This window comes from Gorilla gorilla, chromosome 1 (genome assembly GCF_029281585.2).
Source record: "Gorilla gorilla gorilla isolate KB3781 chromosome 1, NHGRI_mGorGor1-v2.1_pri, whole genome shotgun sequence".
Taxonomy (NCBI): domain Eukaryota; kingdom Metazoa; phylum Chordata; class Mammalia; order Primates; family Hominidae; genus Gorilla; species Gorilla gorilla.
Window position 1 is genome coordinate 234555800 of NC_073224.2, and position 20920 is coordinate 234576719.

Below are 20920 nucleotides of genomic sequence, written 5' to 3' on the forward strand. Positions count from 1 at the left end.
TCTGAAGCCAGAGCCCAAATCCTGGTACAACTTTCCTGGCTGGAGGACACTGGGCATTTTATGGAGTGGCCCGATGCCTCAGTGTTCTCATCTGCAGAATGGGGTCACGAGGCTGCCTTTCTCACGGTGGCTGCCATGAGGACAGAAGAAGATCCATGAGGATAGAAGGCCACAGGACACTGACTCACATGTGTCTCATTTCCCAAAGAGAGCAGGAGGGTAACCTTTTCTTTATTCAAAAACAACAGACAAATCAAATAAGCTTTAACTATTACCATGTTAAAAAGGAACTGAAGTTTCCTTTTTCCTCCTTATACATCAATGAAATACTCTGATAGTACCCTCTGAATTGCTGGCATGTTCCAACCCAGAATAACTCGTGTCTGTGGCTGCTGGGGAGAACAGCCCAACTGTACCACTAATACATTCCGCATGAGCCTGGTCAGTTTAGAAGTTTAGGTAATTTCCCCCATGCTGGCTAGAAAGAAACCGTGGTAAGAAATTATAAATGCTTAGTAGGAGTCCAATAATGAAGCAAAGGGCTGGAGGTTCTGATCAGTGCCTCTCAGCTGCTTTGGGATCATAACCCCTTTGCAAAAACAGATAAAGCCTGGAAATATGCCCAGATACGAATGCCCTCAGAACGAACCTTGCTTGCAACGTCTGGGTGTTCACAGAGCCCTGGACCCCACTGGTCTAGATATGTCTGGGCATCGAGAAGGGAGGCCCGGCCCCCACCTCTGCAAAACCACCTCCACGAGTGACTGTGGGGAACAGTTGCTTGAAAAGGCTCTGCTGAAGGCCAGGTCAGGGCTGAAGAGAAGAGGCACCCCTTGGTCACCAGTTTGGGGAGGGCTGGCAAAAGGTGCCCCTGCCCCTGATTCCATATCTGTTCCTGGTCTGAGTGTTGGGAAATGGGCCCACTTCCCCGAGTGGGCTCTGGGTTCAGCCGCTCTTCCACCCACCACCCACAGGACTAATTTAACAAAACTAGGGCACCACGTGATGCCGCAATTACCCTGCTCAACTTGTTTCCCTGTGAAAATGATGGTATTGGTTCTGCCATCCGCTGCCAGGCCTCGGGAGAAGGGATGCGAAGGGACAGGGCGCCTCCAGGCTGAACGCTTTGTAAGCATGGCTGCTGCGTGTCGGGTGGAGAGCACACGTCTCAGCCGGGTCTGGACGGGGCTGCTGCGTGCGGGTGGGGAGCACACGTCTCAGCCGGGTCTGGACGGGGCTGCTGCGTGCGGGTGGGGAGCACACGTCTCAGCCGGGTCTGGACGGGGCTGCTCCCTGCTGTACTTGAAACTTCCCAGACACAGAGATCATTTTCTACCGATTTCTTCCCCATCGTTGAAACCTGACATCCTAATGAAGCAGGTGGTCAACATCTCAAAACCCAAATACTGTTGGTCTTCATTAATTTGCCTCATGTCTCTCCTGGGGTCTGGAAAACGCCCAGTGAGGACTCACAGACATAACCTCTGCCGGAGGGGAGCACTGATGCCCATCGTGGAGCCCCCGGCTGCTGCACACCCCTAAAAACTGCACTTCAGACTTGGGAAGGGCCGGAGCTGGAAAGCTCCGGGAAATGACAGGTCATTTTACAAAGAGGATCTTTGTAAAGATGGGGTCTTTCATTGGAGCCACCTGGGCAGAGGACAAAACTGTGATCAGGTGAAGGGCAAGCACCGTGGCCTTGGCTAGCTGGTCGCGGAGGAAGGCACATGGGGTGGCTCCTGTTAGTGCCCTGCTCGCCTGTCTGCTCCGTGCAGTGATGATGTTTGCACGCCTGCCCTGCTCCCAGATTCCAGGCTCCCTAAAGACAGGCTGGGCTTCCAGTCTTTGTCTTCTAATCGGAGCTGGCAGTGGCAGGGTCCCAGGGAGTGCTTGTTTGGGACGATGTTGGGGAGTAATTCAGGGGTGAGAAGCCCAGGCCCTGGGGTCAGACTCTCGGGACCAAGTGCTGGCCCCTCCCTTACTTATCAGGCTTGGCCTCCCGCCATCCTACACTGAGCACGCCTTAGGCCCTTGGGCAAGAATGTGGCGCCTGGTACTGGCCATGCACCTTTAGTTTCCTAGTTACTTGTGGACTGTGCGTGTCACTGGACAGCTGTGCCTGGAGCACACCACTGGGAAGGGCCAGCTTCCCAGGGAGGAGGTCAGAGTCACAGGGAGGCTGGGATCAGGCTCCCCCTCAGTCCCTGCTGCCCCCCTCTTGCACCCTGGCTGTGGCCCTGGGACAGTCCCTGTGCAGCAACTCATGACACAGGTACCGCATGAGTGGGATGGGAGAGGCCTGGGGCGGGGGTGCCCGATGGCACAGGCTTTGGATTCTAAGGCCCATCTCAGCCCCTGTGAAACTGCACCTCATCCTACAGGGCTATGAACCTAACCTCCCGCCGTGACAGCAGTAAGGAAAGCTCCCAGGCCTGGCCAGGTATAAGGCGGTGTTTGCAACTCCACTGGAGAGGTGGGGGTCCCTCAGTCAGAGAGTGCTAGGGCTGGGATTTGAACTCTGGTCCACAGATTGCAAACCCACCCTCAGTCAGAGAGTGCTAGGGCTGGGATTTGAACTCTGGTCCACAGACTGCAAACCTGCCCTCGGTCAGAGAGTGCCAGGGCTGGGATTTGAACTCTGGTCCGCAGACTGCAAACCTGCCAGCCTGATGAACACCCGCCTTCACTGCCCTGTCTTGCCCTCCCTGCCTCCAGCACGTACGTGTGTGCATGCACACATAAGCACACACATGGGCGTGGTGAGCATTTACCCTCTGAGAGCCACTCCTCAATGAGTTTTAGGAGGGAAACAGTGTTAACAGCCACACTTTCCAATTACGTAGTGCCTTATGTTTAGAAATAGTCCCGCTTTTAACTCCTTTGAGATCCTAGGACTGACATAAAAGTTGCAGAAGGCAATAGGTATCTAAACCAAAAAATATACATATACATGTTCGGTTTACTCCTAGCTTTATTTTTTTTTGAGACAGGCTCTCATTCTGTCACCCAGGCTGGAATGCCGTGGCGTGATCTTGGTTCACTGCAACCTCTGCCTCCTGAGTTCAAGTAATTCTCCCACCTCAGCCTCCCGAGTAGTTGGGACTACAGGTGCACACCACCATGCCCAGCTAATTTTTGTATTTTTTGGTGGAGACAGGGTTTCACTATGTTGGCCAGGCTGGTCTTGATCTCCTGAGCTCAAGTGATCCACCCTCCTCAGTCTCCCAAAGTGCTGAGATCACAGGCATGAGCCACCTCGCCTGGCTCTAATTCTAGCTTTTGATCCCTACTTAACAAAAGATGTAAACTCCAGAGCTTCTAGAACAGAGAATTCCATTCTGGACTGTCATTAAGCTTAGAGGATTGGACACTTTCAGCCCAGAGGTTCATTAAAGCATGTCTCACCCTCCCAGGACGCAGGGAAGGAAGAGACACGAATGTGGATGCAGGACCCCAGAGTCATCCCAGAATTCACCTCCAGCAAGGGTTGGCTTAGATGACGCGGTTTTCACACGAGGCCCAACTCTCAGGCATTGGTTTTGCAGAGGTTTAAGCCACACAGCTCAGGCATCAGGATGGACTCACAATGCTTTTCAGGTTGGCACCCATACCAGCTATAAACCCAGAAGATTCCCAAATGCAATGAGAACAGTTTGTGGCTGTTTCTGAGGCTGGTGGCCTGCACTCCAGTTTCAGGTCACTGAAAAGCAGAGTTGTCCCCAGTTCGGTTCCTGTTTTGGGAAAACTTTCCCAGGAAACGTGGGAACCAGAGACCTAATTTAGCTTTTCCAGCTTCTGTAGAACACGTGTTGTGGAGACTTCCTTTATGCCTGGAGGATGGTTCTGGACGCAATCAAGGCTCTGGACTCAGAGACTTACATGGGGAGTGAGGAAGGCCGGCCCCCAGAAGGGTGCCCCAGAACCCTGCTCCCGGGACCCTTTGTACAAAGCTGGGACCCTCCCTTTTCCATCCTGGGCACATTCACCCAGCCTTTGAGAAAGGCCCCGGCAGGGAAGAGGAGGGAGGCCCTGCTCCTGACGCGTGCTCAGCATCCTCCCCACATACAAGTCACAGCACCTGGAGCCAGACGGGGGCTGAGCCCAGGTGGAGGGAAGCAAGGTGCCTGGGCTGACCATCGGGAAGCTCCAGATGCGGCCGGGCTGCCTGTGCCTGCTGGAGCAAGAGTCCCACCTGCTAGAGGAATTGGGCCCTGGGCCTGGCTCAGGTGGAGGAGGGAAGATTCATTCCATCACAGGGTTCACCTCACAGTCCCTCACTATCAAACGGATGTTTGTCATGGTGGCCTGGCTGGAAAGATATCAGACCACCCCCAGGGCATCTTGGGGAGCCTGTGTGCCCAGGGGAGGGCAGGAGGATGTTGGGGGGCCCTGTGGCCCATGCCTCAGGGTTCCCCAGGAAAAGGGAGCATTGGTGGCTTGGCTATTGTAAACGACCCTCAGAAAGAAAACAGAGGCAGAAGGAAGGAAGACGGAGCTCTCACCATCTCCCCCTGAAACTGAGAAGAAAGAAACTTAGCACTGACCAGATTCTCCACGCTGTTTCTCACCATCTACCAGGCACTAAGCACAGCCCCTCCCAGCTCTCAGCACAAACTGCCCAAGTCTGACAAATGGGGATTTGTAGATTTTATGCGCTCTCGAAAGTGAGGAGGTGGGGAGTTGGGGAGGCTGGGAGGTCAGCCCCCACCCTGCAAAGCTGTGTGCCCCCGTACCTATATTTCATCCCGTGCTGCTTCACGCTGGTGTCACCGGCACACGGGAGGCTCTGCACCGACAGCTGTCCCAGGCTCTGGGCCACCATGGCCACGGCGCGGAAGCGGCCTCGGGAGCCCAGGCTGGGGCTGCTGGCTGCTGGTCGGCCCAGCCGATCCTCAGGGCCCCGGCCCTTGAGGCTGTGCTCCGAGCAAACGAAGGACACCTGCATGCTGAGGCCGGGTGCTCAGATCCTGGCTGCGTCCCCTGTCCCCTTGGGCTCAGGAGCCATCTGTCCCCAAGAAACTCTTCTCCCCCGACCGGGACGAGACCTTATCCAGAAGCCAAGGAAGCTGCAGGCGTTCCTTGAGGAGCGAGGGTTTCTGAAGGCAACGGTGGGGAAGAAGGCTGCACAGCTCCGAGGGAGGGAGTCACATTTCCAGGCCCGAGCTACAGAAGACCTGCTGGAAGCGCGGCTGGAGGTTGGGGGGTGTGCATTTTCTCCTCTCCTCACATCTCTCGTCTCTGCAGGTCCTTCCTCTGTCCCCACCCTCAACCAGCCATGGCTGCCCAAGTCCTCAGCCCAGCAGTCTCCAAAAGTGTTGGGCAGGGCTGGGCTGTGAGTTACTCCTGATGATGAGTGACGGGTGATGAGCACACCCGCCTTCCTTGGACCAGAGAAGGGAGGGCTCTCTCTGGTGTCACTTGTGGAGCCGGAGGTGATGGCCTGGGGGGCTGCGCAGGGCCGCTGTGACTGCTCTTCTGGGGCAGCAGCTCAGGGGGTCTGGGGGAGCAGCTGCTTCTCGGGGTTCCTGAGTCTTTCCGAGGGGGCCTGGGATCCAGCTCCTGGCTCTGCGCGCTGTGGGCGGCTGAGGCTCCCACCATGTCAATGAGGCGACCAGGGAGAGGTGCGGGCAGCGTCTGGCCATTCATTATTAATGAAGCAGGATGCACAAGCCGCCTGCCTTGGCTGGTCCCCCGAGGCCATCGCTGGCTGCTCCGGGCTGACAGCTGCTGAGCCAGGACTGGCCTGAGGCCTGGGCACCCACTGCAGCCAGGGTGGACTCTGCGGGCTGGATGTCTGAGCTTGTAGGCAGCCAGCTCCAAGCAAGGCAATGCCTGCTCTGGTCACAGCCTCCCTGGTGCATGCCCAGCGGCACCTGCTTGGGGTTCTCCCTCCGGAGAGTGGGGTATCCGCTGGGGGATTGGCACACGGAGAAGCAACATCACCAGAAATGTGAAGAAGCCACTGCGTCTCGATGGTTATGACACAGATGGCCCAAGGAAGGAAACGCGGGGGTCAAAGGGACAGAGAGGTTCCAACACTCCCAGTAAAACTTAGGTTACAGCAGACGCTCAATACATACTCTGCAATCAGTGAGTGAATGGTTGAATGAGGCAAGCCCCTGCCCTACTTTACCTCATCCTCTTCAGCATCCGGAGGGGCTGGCTCTGCCCTCTGACCCCAAGTGTCCCCCTCACGCCCTGCAGGTGGACCCTGGTCAGAGCTGCCTTCTGGGCCCCCTCTTGTCCTGCCAGGAGGTACTAAGGGCACTGGAAGGTGGTGGGGTGATGGGGAATAGGCAACCCTATGCACAGCCCACCCCTCCTTGAGGCTGGACCCCAGGATTCAAAGGCCACAGCCCTGGCCTCCCGGGAGCTCATGGGCTGCTGAAGAGGCACAGATGGCAACCATTCCACCTTTGGCCCCTACCTAGGGCTCAGGTTAAGTCTTTTGCCCCCTACCTACCCTTCTCCCTACTTGGAGGCTCTTTATAGGGTGGGACCAGCCGCAGATCTTAGCATCCCTACTTCCCCTAAATGTGCAAAGCCAGGGCCAAGATGGAATTTGCTCAGACTATCTCACAGAATTTTTCAATAGCCCCCTCCCCTATTTATAAAAAGGATCACATTGATTTGTTCAAACAGCCTCTGGGTGCCTCCTGTGTATCACAAGGCACCTGCTCTCATGGCGCTCACCGTCTAGGACAGGGCTGTTCAACATCTGATCATGTCAGGGGAACTTACTACAAAGCCAGGGTCCTGGGCGTCCCCCTGACCTACGGAATCAGTGGCTCTGAGGCCCAGCCCGGAAGGCGGTGTTTCTACCAAGAGCTTCAAGTGGTGCTACGCATGCTGGCCTAGTGAGACGCAGAAATCCTCTACCTCTTCCTTACACATTCTCTGCACTCTGGCAAACCGTCGGATCCCACAAAGGCTGGCACCATCAGATCCCACAATGGCTGGCATCTTACTATTCCCCAGGGGTGTTCTTACCCCAGTGGTGCACATTAAGCAGCACAGAGTTCAGGGAGACTCACGAGACTTTCAGTCACCAAGTGTAAAATGTCATTGGCCTCACCACATGACCAGGCAATCCCCCTGCTAGCTATGTCCTCAAAAAACTGAAAACATACGCCCATACAAAAACTTCAACACAAATGTCCACAGCAGCCTTATTCACAATAGCCCCAAACTGGAAACAACCCAAACACCCATCAACCGACAAATGGAGAAACGGGATGTAGCCCTCTCCAGACAATGAAGTGTTATTCAGCCATAAAAAGAAGGAAGTGTCCAGTGTGGTGGCTCATGCCTGTAATCCCAGCACTGTGGGAGGCTGAGGTGGGTGGATCACCTGAGGTCAGGAATTTGAGACCAGCCTGGCTAACATGGTGAAACCCCATTTCTACTAAAAATACAAAACATTAGCTGGGTGTGGTGGTGCACACCTGTAATGCCAGCTACTCGGGAGGCTGAGGCAGGAGAATTGCTTGAACTCGGGAGATGGAGGTTGCAGTGAGCTGAGATTATGCCACTGCACTCCAGCCTGGGTGACAGGGCAAGACTCTGTCTCAAAAAAAAAAAAAAAAAAAAAAAAATTACCGGCACAGGCACGGATGAACCTTGAAAACATGATGCTAAGTTAAAGACGGTCATGAAAGAACACGTATGATTCCATTCATTTGAAATATCCACGGTGGCTCACACTTGTAATCCCAGAACTTTGGGAGGCTGAGGCGGGTGGATCGTGAGGTCAGGAGTTTGAGACCAGCCTGGCCAACATGGTGAAACCCCGTCTCTATTAAAAATAAAAATAAAAAATTAGCCGGGTGTGGTGGTGGGTGCCTGTAATCCCAGCTACTCGGGAGGCTGAGGCAGGAGAATCGCTTGCACCCGGAGGCTGCAGTAAGCCGAGGTTGTGCTACTGCACTCGAGCCTGGGCGACAGTGAGATTCCGTCTCAAAAAAAAAAAAAAAAAATCCAAATAGGCGAATCCGTAGAGACAGAAAGCTTGGTGGTTGCAGGGGGTGGGAATGGGGAGTGAGAGTTGAAGGGTATGGGGCTTCTTTCTGGGGTTGATGAAAATATCCTAAAATTGTGGCAATGTTTGCACAGCTCTGAATACATGAAAACTGCTGAATTGCAATTAATTCCATATAATTGCATTAAATGAATTGTATGGCACGTGAATTATATTTCAATAAAGCTGTTCCCATCTCCCCCAAAAAAGTCACCTGCCTGAAAACTCTGGGCTTCTATTCCTGCTGTTCTCTGTGGAAGTGCCTTTCCTGTTTCTCTGCCTTTGAACTCGGAGTCACTTGTGACATCAGCTCAGACAGTGTGTGTGCGCTATGAAGCTAGGCCCCCAGCACAAGTAACCCCTCCCTTCTCCGAGCGCCACTGACCATGTTCTTCCCAGGGACACCAGGGGGTGGGGAGCAGTTTGCATGTGGTCATCTTGGTGTCTCCACCGTCCAGCACCATGTCACGTGCCCAAAAGCCTTCAATAAATATTGGATCAGTGGACCCAGGAAAGACTAACTTATGTTCCTTATGATATGATACTAAAGGGACGCAAACAGCTGCTGGACAAATGCCCACTTACTGGGGGAATGGCGCTCCCTAGCTCACATTGTGTTCTTTTTTGAGAACCCAAGGTAGAAATTTTAGAGACACTGGACTTCTTTTTTTTTTTTTGGACTTCTTTTTTTTTTTTCTTGTTGCCCAGGCTGGAGAGCAATGGTGCAATCTTGGCTCACTGCAACCTCCACCTCCCGGGTTCAAGTGATTCTCCTACCTCAGCCTCCCGAGTAGCCGGGATTACAGGCATGTGCCACTGCGCTCGGCTAATTTTTTGTATTTTTAGTAGAGACAGAGTTTCTCCATGTTGGTCAGGCTGGTCTTGAACTCCCGACCTCAGGCGATCCGCCTGCCTTGGGCTTCTAAAATGCTGGGATTACAGGCGTGAGCCACCGCGCTTGGCTGACACTGGACTTCTAAGCAATCAGTGGGTTTATTCTTTGCTGGAAAGTCTGTATAAAACACACAGCCCTCACCGGTCACTGCCTGGTCATCTAGTGGGTGAATTTGGTATTTTATTTTTACCACCGACTTATTTTACTAACCTACCCTTATTTTCCATTTTCCCCATATTTGCTATTATTTATTTTAAAAATTTCATGGTAGCAGATTAATTTAACAATGTCACCTACAATCCTTTTTGGAATAAGGTGGGGTGGAAGGTAATTTTAAAAAGAATTCAATATAATTTTTGCATTATGCACATTATATTACGTTATAATCTGTGAAAATTGGTGGCAGAGATGATTACTCTGTATCAGTGTGTGTTATCTGGGAGGGGTTTTGTTCCCCAGGGAACACTGGGCAGCATAGGGAGGCATTTTTGGTTGTCCCAACTGGGCAGGAGGTGCTACTGGCAGTAGGCAGAGGCCACGGATGCTGCCCCATGACAGAGAATTGTCCAGCCCAAGTGTCAATGGTGCCAGGGTTGAGGAGGCCTGCTCTGTTACCAGCCAGAATCTGGGATGGTGTCCCCCTGATCACATTGTCCAGACAAGGGACGCCTGGAACATTCATGTGTGGGGACACGCCTGGCCCGGTGCTGGGGTTACAGGCGTGAGCCCCCGCCCGGCCCGGTGCTGGGGTTACAGGCGTGAGCCCCCGCCCGGCCCGGTGCTGGGGTTACAGGTGTGAGCCACCGCCCGGCCCGGTGCTGGTAGGCTTTGGTCAGAGGCATGGAGCGTGGCTGGTTGACTTCAACCTACAACCCATTTCTGGTTCTTTTTCTGTCTCTCCGGTACCTGCTGTTGATAAGATAAAGCAGCTAGCTCTTGCTGTGATTCATTGGAGGGCAGCCACCCCCATTAAAAGCTCTGCTCTGTGTCCCTGGAGTGCACCACAGACAGCATCCCTGCTGTAGCGGAGGCTCCCGGCTCAGTGCCTGGGGTCCACTAGTCCCCCTTGGGCCTGGAGAGGCTGGAAAGCTGGGGCCGGCCAGCTCCTCCCCCACAATGGCAACAGGCTTGCAGTGGAAGGGGGCGGATGCCCTCTCATGCACAGAACGAGGCCCGTGGAGGGCTCAAGGCCTGGATAAGGTTTTAGACATGGCTCTTTTTTTTTTTTTTTTTTTTTTTGAGACGGAGTCTTGCTCTGTTGCCAGGCTGGAGTGCAGTGGCGTGACCTTGGCTCACTGCAACCTCCACCTCCTGGGTTCAAGCAATTCTCCTGCCTCAGCCACCTGAGTAGCTGAGACTACAGGCACGTGCCACCATGCCCAGCTAATTTTTGTATTTTTAGTAGAGACGGGGTTTCAGCATGTTGGCTAGGATGGTCTCGATCTCTTGACCTTGTGATCCGCCACCTGCCTGGGCCTCCCAAAGTAATGGGATTGCAGGCGTGAGCCACCGCGCTTGGCCTGACATGGCTTTTAAAAGCACAGCCTCCAGCAGCTCCTCCGAGAGTGAGACTGAGGGTCTGCATCCTGCAGAGACCGCCTTGTCCGTGCTGAACGGAGTGTGGTTTACACCCAAAGGTGGCTTCTTGCCCAAGGAAGGGCAGAGGATGTTGAACAGTTGAGGGGCTGCCCCAAAGGAGCAGTTTCTAAGAACAAAGGGAGGCAGGGCCGGTGGCCTTCCTGGAGGAGGAGTCCACCAGGAGAGTAACAGCTGAAGACCCCATAGGGGCTAAGTGCTGTGAGTGTGGCTTCCTCCAGTTGGGGCATGAAGCAAGGGTCCCTGGGAAAGGCCTGAGCCACCCATGTTCAAGGCCAAGTCAGCCAGCAGGAGAGCGCGTCAGCAGTGCCCAGGAGTATGGCAGGGCTCCAGGGAGAAGGTGGGCTCCATGTGGAATTCCAGGAGTGTCCTTCTCCTGAGAGCAGGGGCAGGAGGGCAGATGGTGGGAGCCTGTGAGGCAGCAGCAGGTTCTGTGTCTGGAGTAGGGTGACTCGCTGGCCTTGCCAGAGGGCGCATCAGATGGTGGGAGACTTGACACGGAGGGACAGTGGGAGGCCGAGGGAAGGAGGAGGCCACAGGACTGATGACAGGACATGTGAGCCTTGCCCAGAGCGCACATCCCACTGGCGGGGCCCATTCTGTGGTTGGGCTGAGTGGACTGTGCTTGAAGCTGCAGGTGATGCTAGGACAAGGCCTCCTGCAGGCCATGTGTGTGCTTCCCGGGAACCGGCTTTGCACGGTCTGCAAAGCCAGTTCCTCCTCCTTCCTCTTGCTCACCAGGACCTCACGGCCCCACTCACTTCCAACTCTAGGAGCCCAGAAAGGGGAAAGAGGCCCGCGGCTGTGAGATGGCCGGCTCTGCTCTGAGTTGCTGCTGTTTCCCATGCAACTGTCCAGCCCCAAGCGAGCACCTCTCTTTCCCTTCCTCCTTCTGTCCTCAGAAGCACCCTTTGAGATGTAACAAGACCAACAACAATGACCACGGCGCCAGCACATGGGTGGTGCTCCCTCTCCTTGCTTGTCCGAAGAGCCTCTAGGGGCAGATGCCCCAAACCTCCAGGAAGGGGCCTGGGGATCTGTAGTGTAACAGGTATGGCTGGGCACAGTGGCTCACGCCTATAATCTCAGCACTTTGGGAGGCCAAGGTGGGTGGATCGCTTGAGCCCAGGGGTTCCCAGCTAGCCTGGGGAACCTAGTGAGACTCATCTCTACAAAAAGTACAAAAATTAGCCAGGTGTGGTGGTGTGCGCCTGTGGTCCCAGCTACTAGGGAGGCTGAGGCCGGAGGATTACTTGAGCCACAGGAGGCTGAGGCTGCAGTGAGCTATGATTGCACCACTGCACTCCAGCCTGGGCGACAGAGCAAGGCGCTGTCTCAACACAAAAATCAGGAAAAACAGGTATGGCCCGTGATTCCTGTGGCCAGGTCAGCTCCAGAAACACCCAGCACATCATCAGTGGGTTACAAGGCAACCACCCAGTGCAGGAGCCTGGGTCTCTGCCTTTCCTCCCACCTCTCCTGCAGCAGCCCTGTGGGGGAGGGAAGGGCTGTTCTGTCCCTTTAGGGAAGCTGGGGCTGGAGAGGCTGGGGCTGCAGACGGATGCTGTTTCCAGGCCTGGGATGACCATGACCACCAAGGCTCCAATGTGGTGCCCGCTGCCAGCAGAAGCCCTCCCAGCCCCGACCCAGGCCCCACACAGCTGCCAGCCGTGGTCCTGGGCAGGCCCTCAAGGAGAGCACTGGGCCTGCCAGCTGGCTTTCTCCCAGCCCCTGTGTCTGGCCGGGCAGCTCTTCCGGAATGACTGGCTGCTCGCCTCCCTCCCTCCTCCTGTCCCTTCCTGATGCCTCCGCCCCTTGTCTGCGCGGCACTGAACTACGTCTCTAAGTGTGACTAGGTGCACGAGTGAGACCCCAAGATGGATAGACAGGGGACAGTCCAGGTGCCTGGACAGCTACTGCTGTGTGGGAAGGTCCCTTTTCCAGGGACGGGAAGGGCCTGCATTTCTCTCCCACAAGGAGCCAAGCCTGGAGCTTTGAGTTATGTCACCTGGAGCTTATTTAGTCCTCAGGACAATTCTGATGTAGTGACCCCGGTCTCCACTTTCCGGGTAAGGAAATCGAGTCATGGAGAGGCCAGGGGACTTGTCTGAGGTCACACAGGTAGCCGGTGGGAGCCTGGGTTCCTCCCAGGACACTCAGGGATGTCCCCGCAGGCTCAAGGTGTTGAGTCAATCCTTGGGGCCTGTGGCAGGTTGAAATGTGTCCCCAAAAGACAGTTGAGATCCTAATTCCTGATACCTGTGAGTGTGACCTTATTTGGAAACAAGGTCTTTGCAAATGTAATCAAGTTAAGATGCGATGGTCCAGGATTAGGGTCAGCCTTCAATCCAACGACTGGGTTTTTGTTTTTTGCTTTTTGTTTTTGAGGCAGGGTCTTGTTCTGTCACCCAGGCTGGAGTGCCAGTGGTGCGATCTCGGCTCACTGCAGACTCTGCCTCCTGGGCTCAGTGATCCTCACTTCAGCCTTGTGAATAGCTGGGATCACAGGCACTCGCCACCATGCCTGGCCATTTTTTGCATTTTTTGTAGAGACGGAGTTTTGCCACATTGCTCAGGCTGGTCTTGAACCCCTGGACTCAACTGATCCACTTGCCTCAGCCTCCCAAGATGCTGGGATTATAAGCATGAGCCACTGTGCCTGGCCATGACTGGTGTTCTTATAAGGAGAGAGAGATTTGGAGACAGAGGCCCACAGAGAGAAAATGGCCATGGGACGGCAGAGGCAGAGATTGGAGTGATGTGGCCACAAGCTGAGGAATGCCCAGGCCTGCCGGCACCACCAGAAACTGGGGGGGGGGCAAAAAGGACCCTCCCTGGGGCCTTCGGAGGAAGTGTGGCCCTGCTGCACCTGGGCGTTGGACTTCCGGCTCCCAGAACTGGGAAAGAAAAAGCTCCTGTTGTAAACCACCCAGCTTGTTACAGCAGCCTCAGGAAAGCAAAACAGGATCTTTCCCAAGACGGACCCCGTTCCTTGGGGACCCCTCTTTCCCAGGATGCACTTGGCCTTGCAGACAGGTTAACTTGCCATCCCCCCTGGCCTCTGCTGTTTTTCTCCTGCCCCTCTTCCTGCCCTCAGTGCCCTCCTTCCCGCCTGTCCTTTAAGGCACACCTGGATTCCCAGCTCTTCCCAGCTGGAAGTGATGGCCTATGGTTAACTGAGCAACTACAGTCTGCTCAATGAACTTGGCAACCAACCAAGTACTTCCTGGTGAACCTGAGCTTGTGGTAAGAGCCTGGGATCTAGAGTCAGAAAGCACAGGAAATCAGGACTCCTGCCCTGCCAGGAGTTCACGACCAAGGGTCAGTGCCCAAGGACTGCAGAGGCTCCCTGCCATCCACATCTGGACTGCAGAGAGAGCCTCAGACCAGCTTCCAGTCAGTCCTGTCTTCCCACCATCTATGACGCAGCCCGAACGAGACACGTGCTTTGGAAAGTAGATTAAGACCAAGACCACGCAGCGCCTTCTGACCTAAACTCACAGAGGCTGGGGCTGTTCCGGGTGCCAGGGACAGACAAAGCTCTGATCTCAAAGCAGTGCAGATGGGCAAAGGGCAAGGCAACCAAGATGGAGGAGGGGTGAGGAAGACACTCACTCAGGAGAGGGGCTTCTGATGACTTCATAGGTGCCTGTTTAGAGTGGGTGCTTGGGACAGTCTCTTTGGGGACCAAGCTTAGATGTGACAATGGGAAGGAACCAGGCCATGTCTGGGGAGGCAGCCTCCAGGAAGAGGGAACAGAAAGTGCGACGACCCTGTGGATGGAACGAGTTCCCCTTTGGGGATACAGAAGGAAGGGGCGGCGTCCAGAGCCTCCCAAGTGGGAGGGAGAGGGGTCCGAGTTGAAACCAAGGAGGCAGGCTAGGGCCACGTAGAGCCTTGCGGGGAGTTTGGGTTCACTCCCAGCACCATGGGGAGCAGAGGAAAACACAGCTGAACTGAGGGCTGGTGTCCAGCCAGCACAGTGTGGGCCCGGCCACAGCTTCTGGCCTGCCATTCTGAGGCCACATCTCTGAACCCTACCGTCCGCAGGGGAGGGGAAGTGTGTGCTAGGCCAGCTGCCCTCACCCTGCTCCCTCATGCTTACACAGGGGCTGTGTGGATTTAAAAATTCATCTTAAAATTCTTTTTAACAGCAAGAATTCAGGACAGTTTAAACAATGGGGAAGTGTAGGCCAGGCACGGTGGCTCACGCCTGTAATCCCAGCACTTTGGGAGGCCGAGGCGAGTGGGTCACTTGAGGTCAGGAGTTTGAGATCAGCCTGGCCAACATGGTGAAACCCCGTTTCTACTAAAAATACAAAAAATAGCCAGGCATGGTGGCTTGCGCCTGTAGTCCCAGCTACTCGGGAGGTTGAGGCAGGAGAATCACTTGAACCCGGGAGGCAGAGGTTGCAGTGAGCTGAGATTGCACCACTGCACTCCAGCCTGGGCGACAGAGCGAGACTCTGTCTCAAAAAAAACTGGGGAAGTGTAACAGGAATGCTGCCGGCCACCTCCATCAGCTGCAGCTCAGTTCAGCTGATGAAATGCCCAGGCCAGGGGCACAGCTGGTTTCTTGCGGCACCGGGCAGTGCCTATCCCCAGGTATCATCTTTTCTATATTCATATTTAAGACCAAGTTTAACGGTGACCCAGCCCAGTCGCTGACGGAGAAGAGGTAACCACAGAATAAATTTACCTGGGATCTTTAATAACTGGTGGTCTGAGTCACGGAGCATCCCACACACCCCCTGTCAGCCCTGGTGCAGCAAATGAAATTCACCAGAAAGAGTGAGGCCACCACCCTCCCCGCACCCCCTTCACCCCGACCTGGGTGTAACAACAATCTTTGGCCCATCAACTGCTAAAGGGACTTTGTTGGTGGGGTGAGATGGCTCATGCCTGTAATCCCAGCACTTTGGGATGCCAAGGTGGGCAGATCACCTGAGGTCAGGAGTTTGAGACCAGCGTGGTCAACATGACAAAACTCTGTCTCTACCAAAAATACAAAAATTAGTCAGGCGTGGTGGTGCATCCCTTTGGTCCCAGCTACTTGGGAGGCTGAGGCAGGAGAATCGCTTGAACCTGGGAGGCAGAGGTTGCAGTGAGCCGAGACTGTGCCACTGCACTGTAGCCTGGGCGATACAGCGAAACTCCAACTCAAAAAAAAAAAAAAAAAAAAAAAAAAAAGCGTTTGTCTTCTGGTCTCCTCCACTCCCTGAGAAGCGAGATCCCCAAGGGCGTTTCAGCCCCACAGTGGGACCTGCAGTGTCTCCGAGGCTGCTCAGGCATTTTCCTTGGGGCTTCAGGCAAATAAAAGATATGTTCTCTCCACATGTGTTAGTTCCCTGCGGCTGCCATTACAAAGATCCCCAAATGAGAGGGCTTACAACAACAGGAATGTCTTCTCTCCCACTTCTGGAGTCTGAAGTCCAGGTGTGGGCAGTGTTCCCTCCAAACACCCTCATGAGGTGTCCTTTCCTGCCCCTTCCAGCATCTCGTGGCTCCTGTTGGGGCAGGAGACCAGAGTCTGGAGGCAGGGAACTGAAGGCCAATTCCCGCTGATTTCGTATAACTAAGTCGAAAGGAAAACCCCAACTTTCCACGCCCAAGTAACAAAAGAACCAGAGGCTACTCTCTTTGCATGGCGCCCCCTTTTCTGTGTGGCGGACAAAAAATGGAAAATACCTCTGATTTGTCCCCTCCCGCAACCAATCAGGCTGGCTGTGGGCCAAGTCTTCATTTGCATAGAAGTGTAACTTTGTAACTTCATTTCAGCCTCTAATTGGTCACTTTCTGCAACCAATCAGAATGGTCACAGGCCACTACTTCATTTACATAAGATGTACACCAGGTAACCAATGGGAAACCTCTAGAAGGTATTTAAACCCCAGAAAATTCTGTATCCAGGTTCTTGAGCCGCTTGCCCACTCCCATCCTGTGGAGTGTACTTTTGTTCCATCTTGGCTCAGTGCAACCTCCGCCTCCCAGGTTCAAGTGATTCTCCTGCCTCAGCCTCCTGAATAGCTGGGACTACAGGTGCCCGCCACCACGACTGGTTAATTTTTGTATTTTTAGTAGAGACAGGCTTTTGCCATGTTGCCCAGGCTGCTCTCGAACTCCTGGCCTCATGTAACCCACCCCTCTTGGCCTCCCAAACTGTTGGGATTACAGGCGTGAGCCACTTCACCCGGCTGCTTTTGTTGCTTCATTCTTTCCTTGCTTTGTATGTGCGTTTTGTCCAATTCTTTGTTCAAGATGCCAGGAACCTGGCTGCACACCCTCCACTGGTAACACAGAGACTCCTCGGAGTTCCTTGGGTTGTGGACCCGTCACTCCACTCTCTATCACCACATGGCCTTCTTATAAGGACACCAGTCGCAGGAATTAGGGTCCAATCTAGTCTTGTATGGCCCCATTGCCCCATCTTAACGATATCTGCAATGACCCTATTTCCAAATAATGTCACATTCTTCTTCTTCTTCTTCTTTTTTTTTTTTTTTAAGACAGGGTCTCACTCTGCCGCCCAGGCTGGAGTGCAGTGGCACAAACAGGGCTCACTGCAGCGTTGAAGTCCTGGGTTCAAGTGATCCTCCTGCATCAGCCGCCTGTGTAGCTGGGACCACAGGCATGTGTCACCATGTCTGGCTAATTTTTTGATTGTTTTTAGAGATGGGGTTTCGCCATGTGACCCAGGCTGCCTCCTAAAGTGCTGAGACTACAGGCGTGAGCCACCACACCCAGCCTAACGTCATATTCTGAGGTTTAGGATGAATGTGAATTTTGGGGGGTCTTGATTTAACCCACTAAACTCTCCTCCATCACAAATCCTGTCCACATAGGAGGGAGCTGAGGTTTCCCTGAGTTTGGAGGACGGGGTCTGGCCCCTCCTGCATCATCGCCTCGTGTCCTCCACCTTCCTCCCTCCAGCCTAGCCGCCTGGGCCTTCTCTTCGCTCCTCCAACTGAGAGAGGCATCCATTCCAGACCCCTCTCCTCTTGGGCTGGAATGTTCTCCACATCTTCAGATGATCCCTCTCTCAGAGGGTTCCCCCTCGGCCTCCCTGGTCTTTCTTCATTGCATTGTCCTGCTTCGCTGCCTCGGCCAGTGGCCGCTGTTGGAACTTGTCTCCGTGCAAGCTCACTGCTTCTCTGCCCCCCACACCCCCAGGCCGTGGCTGCCGTGAGGGTGGGGACCTGGTTGCCCTTGTTCATGCAGCAGCTCCAGGATCTGGCTCAGCGCCTGGTGCCAAGCAGACTCTCAATAAACATTTACTGAATAAACAAAAGGAATCAATGACCAGCCCCTCATGAATGCCCAGTGTCTCCTTCTTGAGAAATTTCCAGCAGAACAAGGAGGTCAGCTGTGGCCAAACTAGCGGACCCTTTGTCCTTCCTTTACAGCTGGATTTAGGATACAAAGCCTGAAAAACACTGCCATCTAATGGACTCACAGGAGAAGTGTTTTGTTTCTAAATTACAACCACATATTCAAACAATGGGCCGAACGACCAAACACGCCGTCCACAGGAGAAAATGTTAAAGGAGCAGTCCTGGCCTGCACTCCATTCTGCACAGAGCACGCAGATGATCCCTAGGGTCTGTCTCAGACGGAAGCCAGATATTTAGTGTTGCCAGATAAAACACAGGACGCCCAGTTAAATTTGAAGTTCAGATAAACAATGAGGAACTTTTTAGTATAAGTATGTCCCAAATATTGCATGGAACATATTTATGCTAAAAAGTTCCTCATTGTTTATCTGAACTTCAAATTTAACTGGCAACTCTACAAGGACTGGGTGGGGAGGGTCCACTTTGGCTGACTGGCTCTCACAAGGGCATGTTCCTGAGAGGCACAGAATATAAAGCTGTCAATTTGCAATTGAGAGGGTTTACACCAGCCAGAGAGCGGTGGCTAGCAGAGCGCTGTCCGAGGTGCTGAATTCAAAGACAAGAGCACTAAAAAGAATGTCCTTTGGAGATTCCAAGAAAATTCAGACCTACGTGCCTATCATTTAGAGCAGGGGTCTCCAACACCCAGAAACACATTTTTCCCTATGGAGAAACACCCCTACACATTTTTACCCCATGGAGAATTTACTAAACTTTTTTTTTTTTTTTTTTTGCGCAATGGAGTCTCGCTCTGTCACCCAGCCTGGAGTGCAGTGGTGTGATCACGGCTCACTGCAGCCTCAAACTCTTTGGGCTCAGGTAATCCTCCCACCTCAGCCTCCCAAGTAGCTGGGACTACAGGTGCATGGCACCATGCCTACCTAATTTCTTTGTATTTTGGGGTAGAGATGGGGTTTTGCCATGTTGCCTAGGCTGGTCTCGGACTTCTGGGCTCAAGCAATCCACCCACCTCGGCCTCCCAAAGTGCTGGTATTACAGGCATGAGCCACCGTGCCTGGCCTCATTTTCTTCTTTTATACATTTTTGTTGTTGTTGTTATTGAGACGGTGTCTCAATCTTGTCGCCCAGGCTGGAGTGCAGTGGTATGATCTCGGATCACTGCAATCTCTGCCTCCTGAGTTCAAGCGATTCTCCTGCCTCAGCCTCCTGAGTAGTTGGGACTACAGGTGCGCCCCACTATGCCTGGCTATTTTTTGTATTTTTAGTAGGCGGTGTTTCACCAGGTTGGCCAGGCTGGTCTCGAGCTCCTGATCTCAGGTGATCCACCCGCCTCTGCCTCCCCAAGTGCTGGGATTACAGGTGTGAACCACCATGCCCAGCCCTTTTACACATTTTTATATGGCTGAAATCAGACTTCCCACCCCACCGCCCCCCTGCCCGGCCCTTACCGATACTTCATGCCTGTGCGCTGGGCGGTGCCGCCGTCCAGGGAAAGGCCGTGCATGCGGAGGAAGCTCTCCATGTTCCTGGCCTGGGCAGCCGCCCGCACCTCCCGCAGCCGCTGCAGTTCCAGCGTGTCCGTCTGGCGGACGGGGTGCAGGGCCCATTCAGAGTGGCACCTGCTGCTCACGCTCCGCAGACTCTCGCTGTACGTCATGGACAGCATGGTGCCGCCTGGCCTGGGAGCCGCCACTGTCCAGACGGTGATGAGTTAGACAGTGTGCCAATGCCCCACGTGCCCCAGGCTGGATGGCTGGCCCTGGGGCAGGGGGCAGCTGCAGCGAAACATCCTCTAACTAGTGCCACCACCAGGTCTTGGTGTCTAGGAGTGGGACCCGGCCCAAGTAAACACCTCTTGGCATGAGATTCTCAGTCCGCAAAGCAGTGCTTGCCAGGAACTCTGGCTAAGCTGCCCTTTTCTGCCCCCTGCATCTGTGAGACAAGCACAGGCAAAGCTGCATTCCAGGCAGGACAGCTGCACCCCAAGTGTCCAAATGAAAACGGGAGCACAGAGAGCATGCAGAGCCTGAGCCCCCCAAATGCTGAAGACCAGGGTTGCTGTCCTGTGGTGACTGCGGTACCATGTCACGGTGGTCTCTTGAGGTGGTTCCCAGGGTAAAACTGGGTCAAAAGCTGTCCCTGGGAAAGCAGCGCAGGGCACACCTGTTGCTGAAGTAAACTCTCCTGTAATTATGCCAGGGAGGCACCTCATCCCCGCATGCCAGGTGGCCCCAACCCGGGAAGGTCCTATTTGCTCCTAGCCTTGTAAAGGGAAATGCTATCTATACAACACATTCCTTGCTTGTTGAACACATCATTGCACCGCAGAGATCTTTGGGCTTCATGCTTTTTGCAAAAGAAAAACCAAGCAGAATGCATTTAAGCAGGTTGCGGAGGAGAGTGTCCTGGGGAAATAGGCTTAGTTGGGACAGGGGAGTTTCAAAGTTTCTATGTGAAGAACCATTGAAAAATAGCTGAAATGATGAATGCACATTCTTGGAAACTAAAAGCAATGTAAATGTCCATCAGTAGGGAAACTGGTTACCTAAGTGACAGTCCATCCACATAGTGGGAATTTGTGCTGCTGTCAAGAATGAGGCGTCTCAACATAGTGAGTGAGTGAGCCCTGAGAGATAGTGGACAATTAAAAGGCCAAGGGAGAAAGCGTGTGTCCAGAACGCAACCACTGGTGTTAATTCATGTGCACAACAGTGAGTGGACCAGCGAGGGCAGCCTCGGGGCTGAGTCCTCACCCTGCAGAGTCTGTGACAGCGCAATGAGGACATGGAGGCAGGCTCAACACAAAGGAGGTCCCCAGTCCAGTGACCCTCACCCCACCTGACTGCAGCCCCGGCCACGGCCCAGGTGGCCTGCACTGCAGCTCTGCATCATCACCAGAGAGAGAAGGTGCAGAGGGGAAGTCACCATTTCAGCTAGGTCAGCTGCACAGTGGGATCCTGGAACCTGGCCTGGGAGCTGGAAAGGAACCAGCACTGTCCCCACCTTCTGCCCCAAGAGAGGAAAAGTTCGATTATCCCTGGAAGGAGCTGGGAGGGCTAT

The 20920-nt window shown here is 54.0% G+C and overlaps 1 protein-coding gene across 12 annotated transcripts in view; it reads right to left on the reverse strand.

Moving 5' to 3' along the window:
• Window positions 1-20920, reverse strand: part of KCNAB2 (potassium voltage-gated channel subfamily A regulatory beta subunit 2) — a 109193-nt gene that overhangs the window by 30585 nt on the left and 57688 nt on the right. The window contains exon 1 of one of the 12 annotated variants that reach the window (XM_055383038.1): window positions 19309-19541. The exons of the other annotated variants lie outside the window; for them this stretch is intronic. Within the exon in view, the coding sequence (XP_055239013.1) occupies window positions 19309-19526 (218 nt within the window). The 5' untranslated portion in view covers window positions 19527-19541. Of the gene's footprint in view, window positions 1-19308; window positions 19542-20920 lie in introns of those variants that run through there. 12 annotated transcript variants of the gene reach the window in all.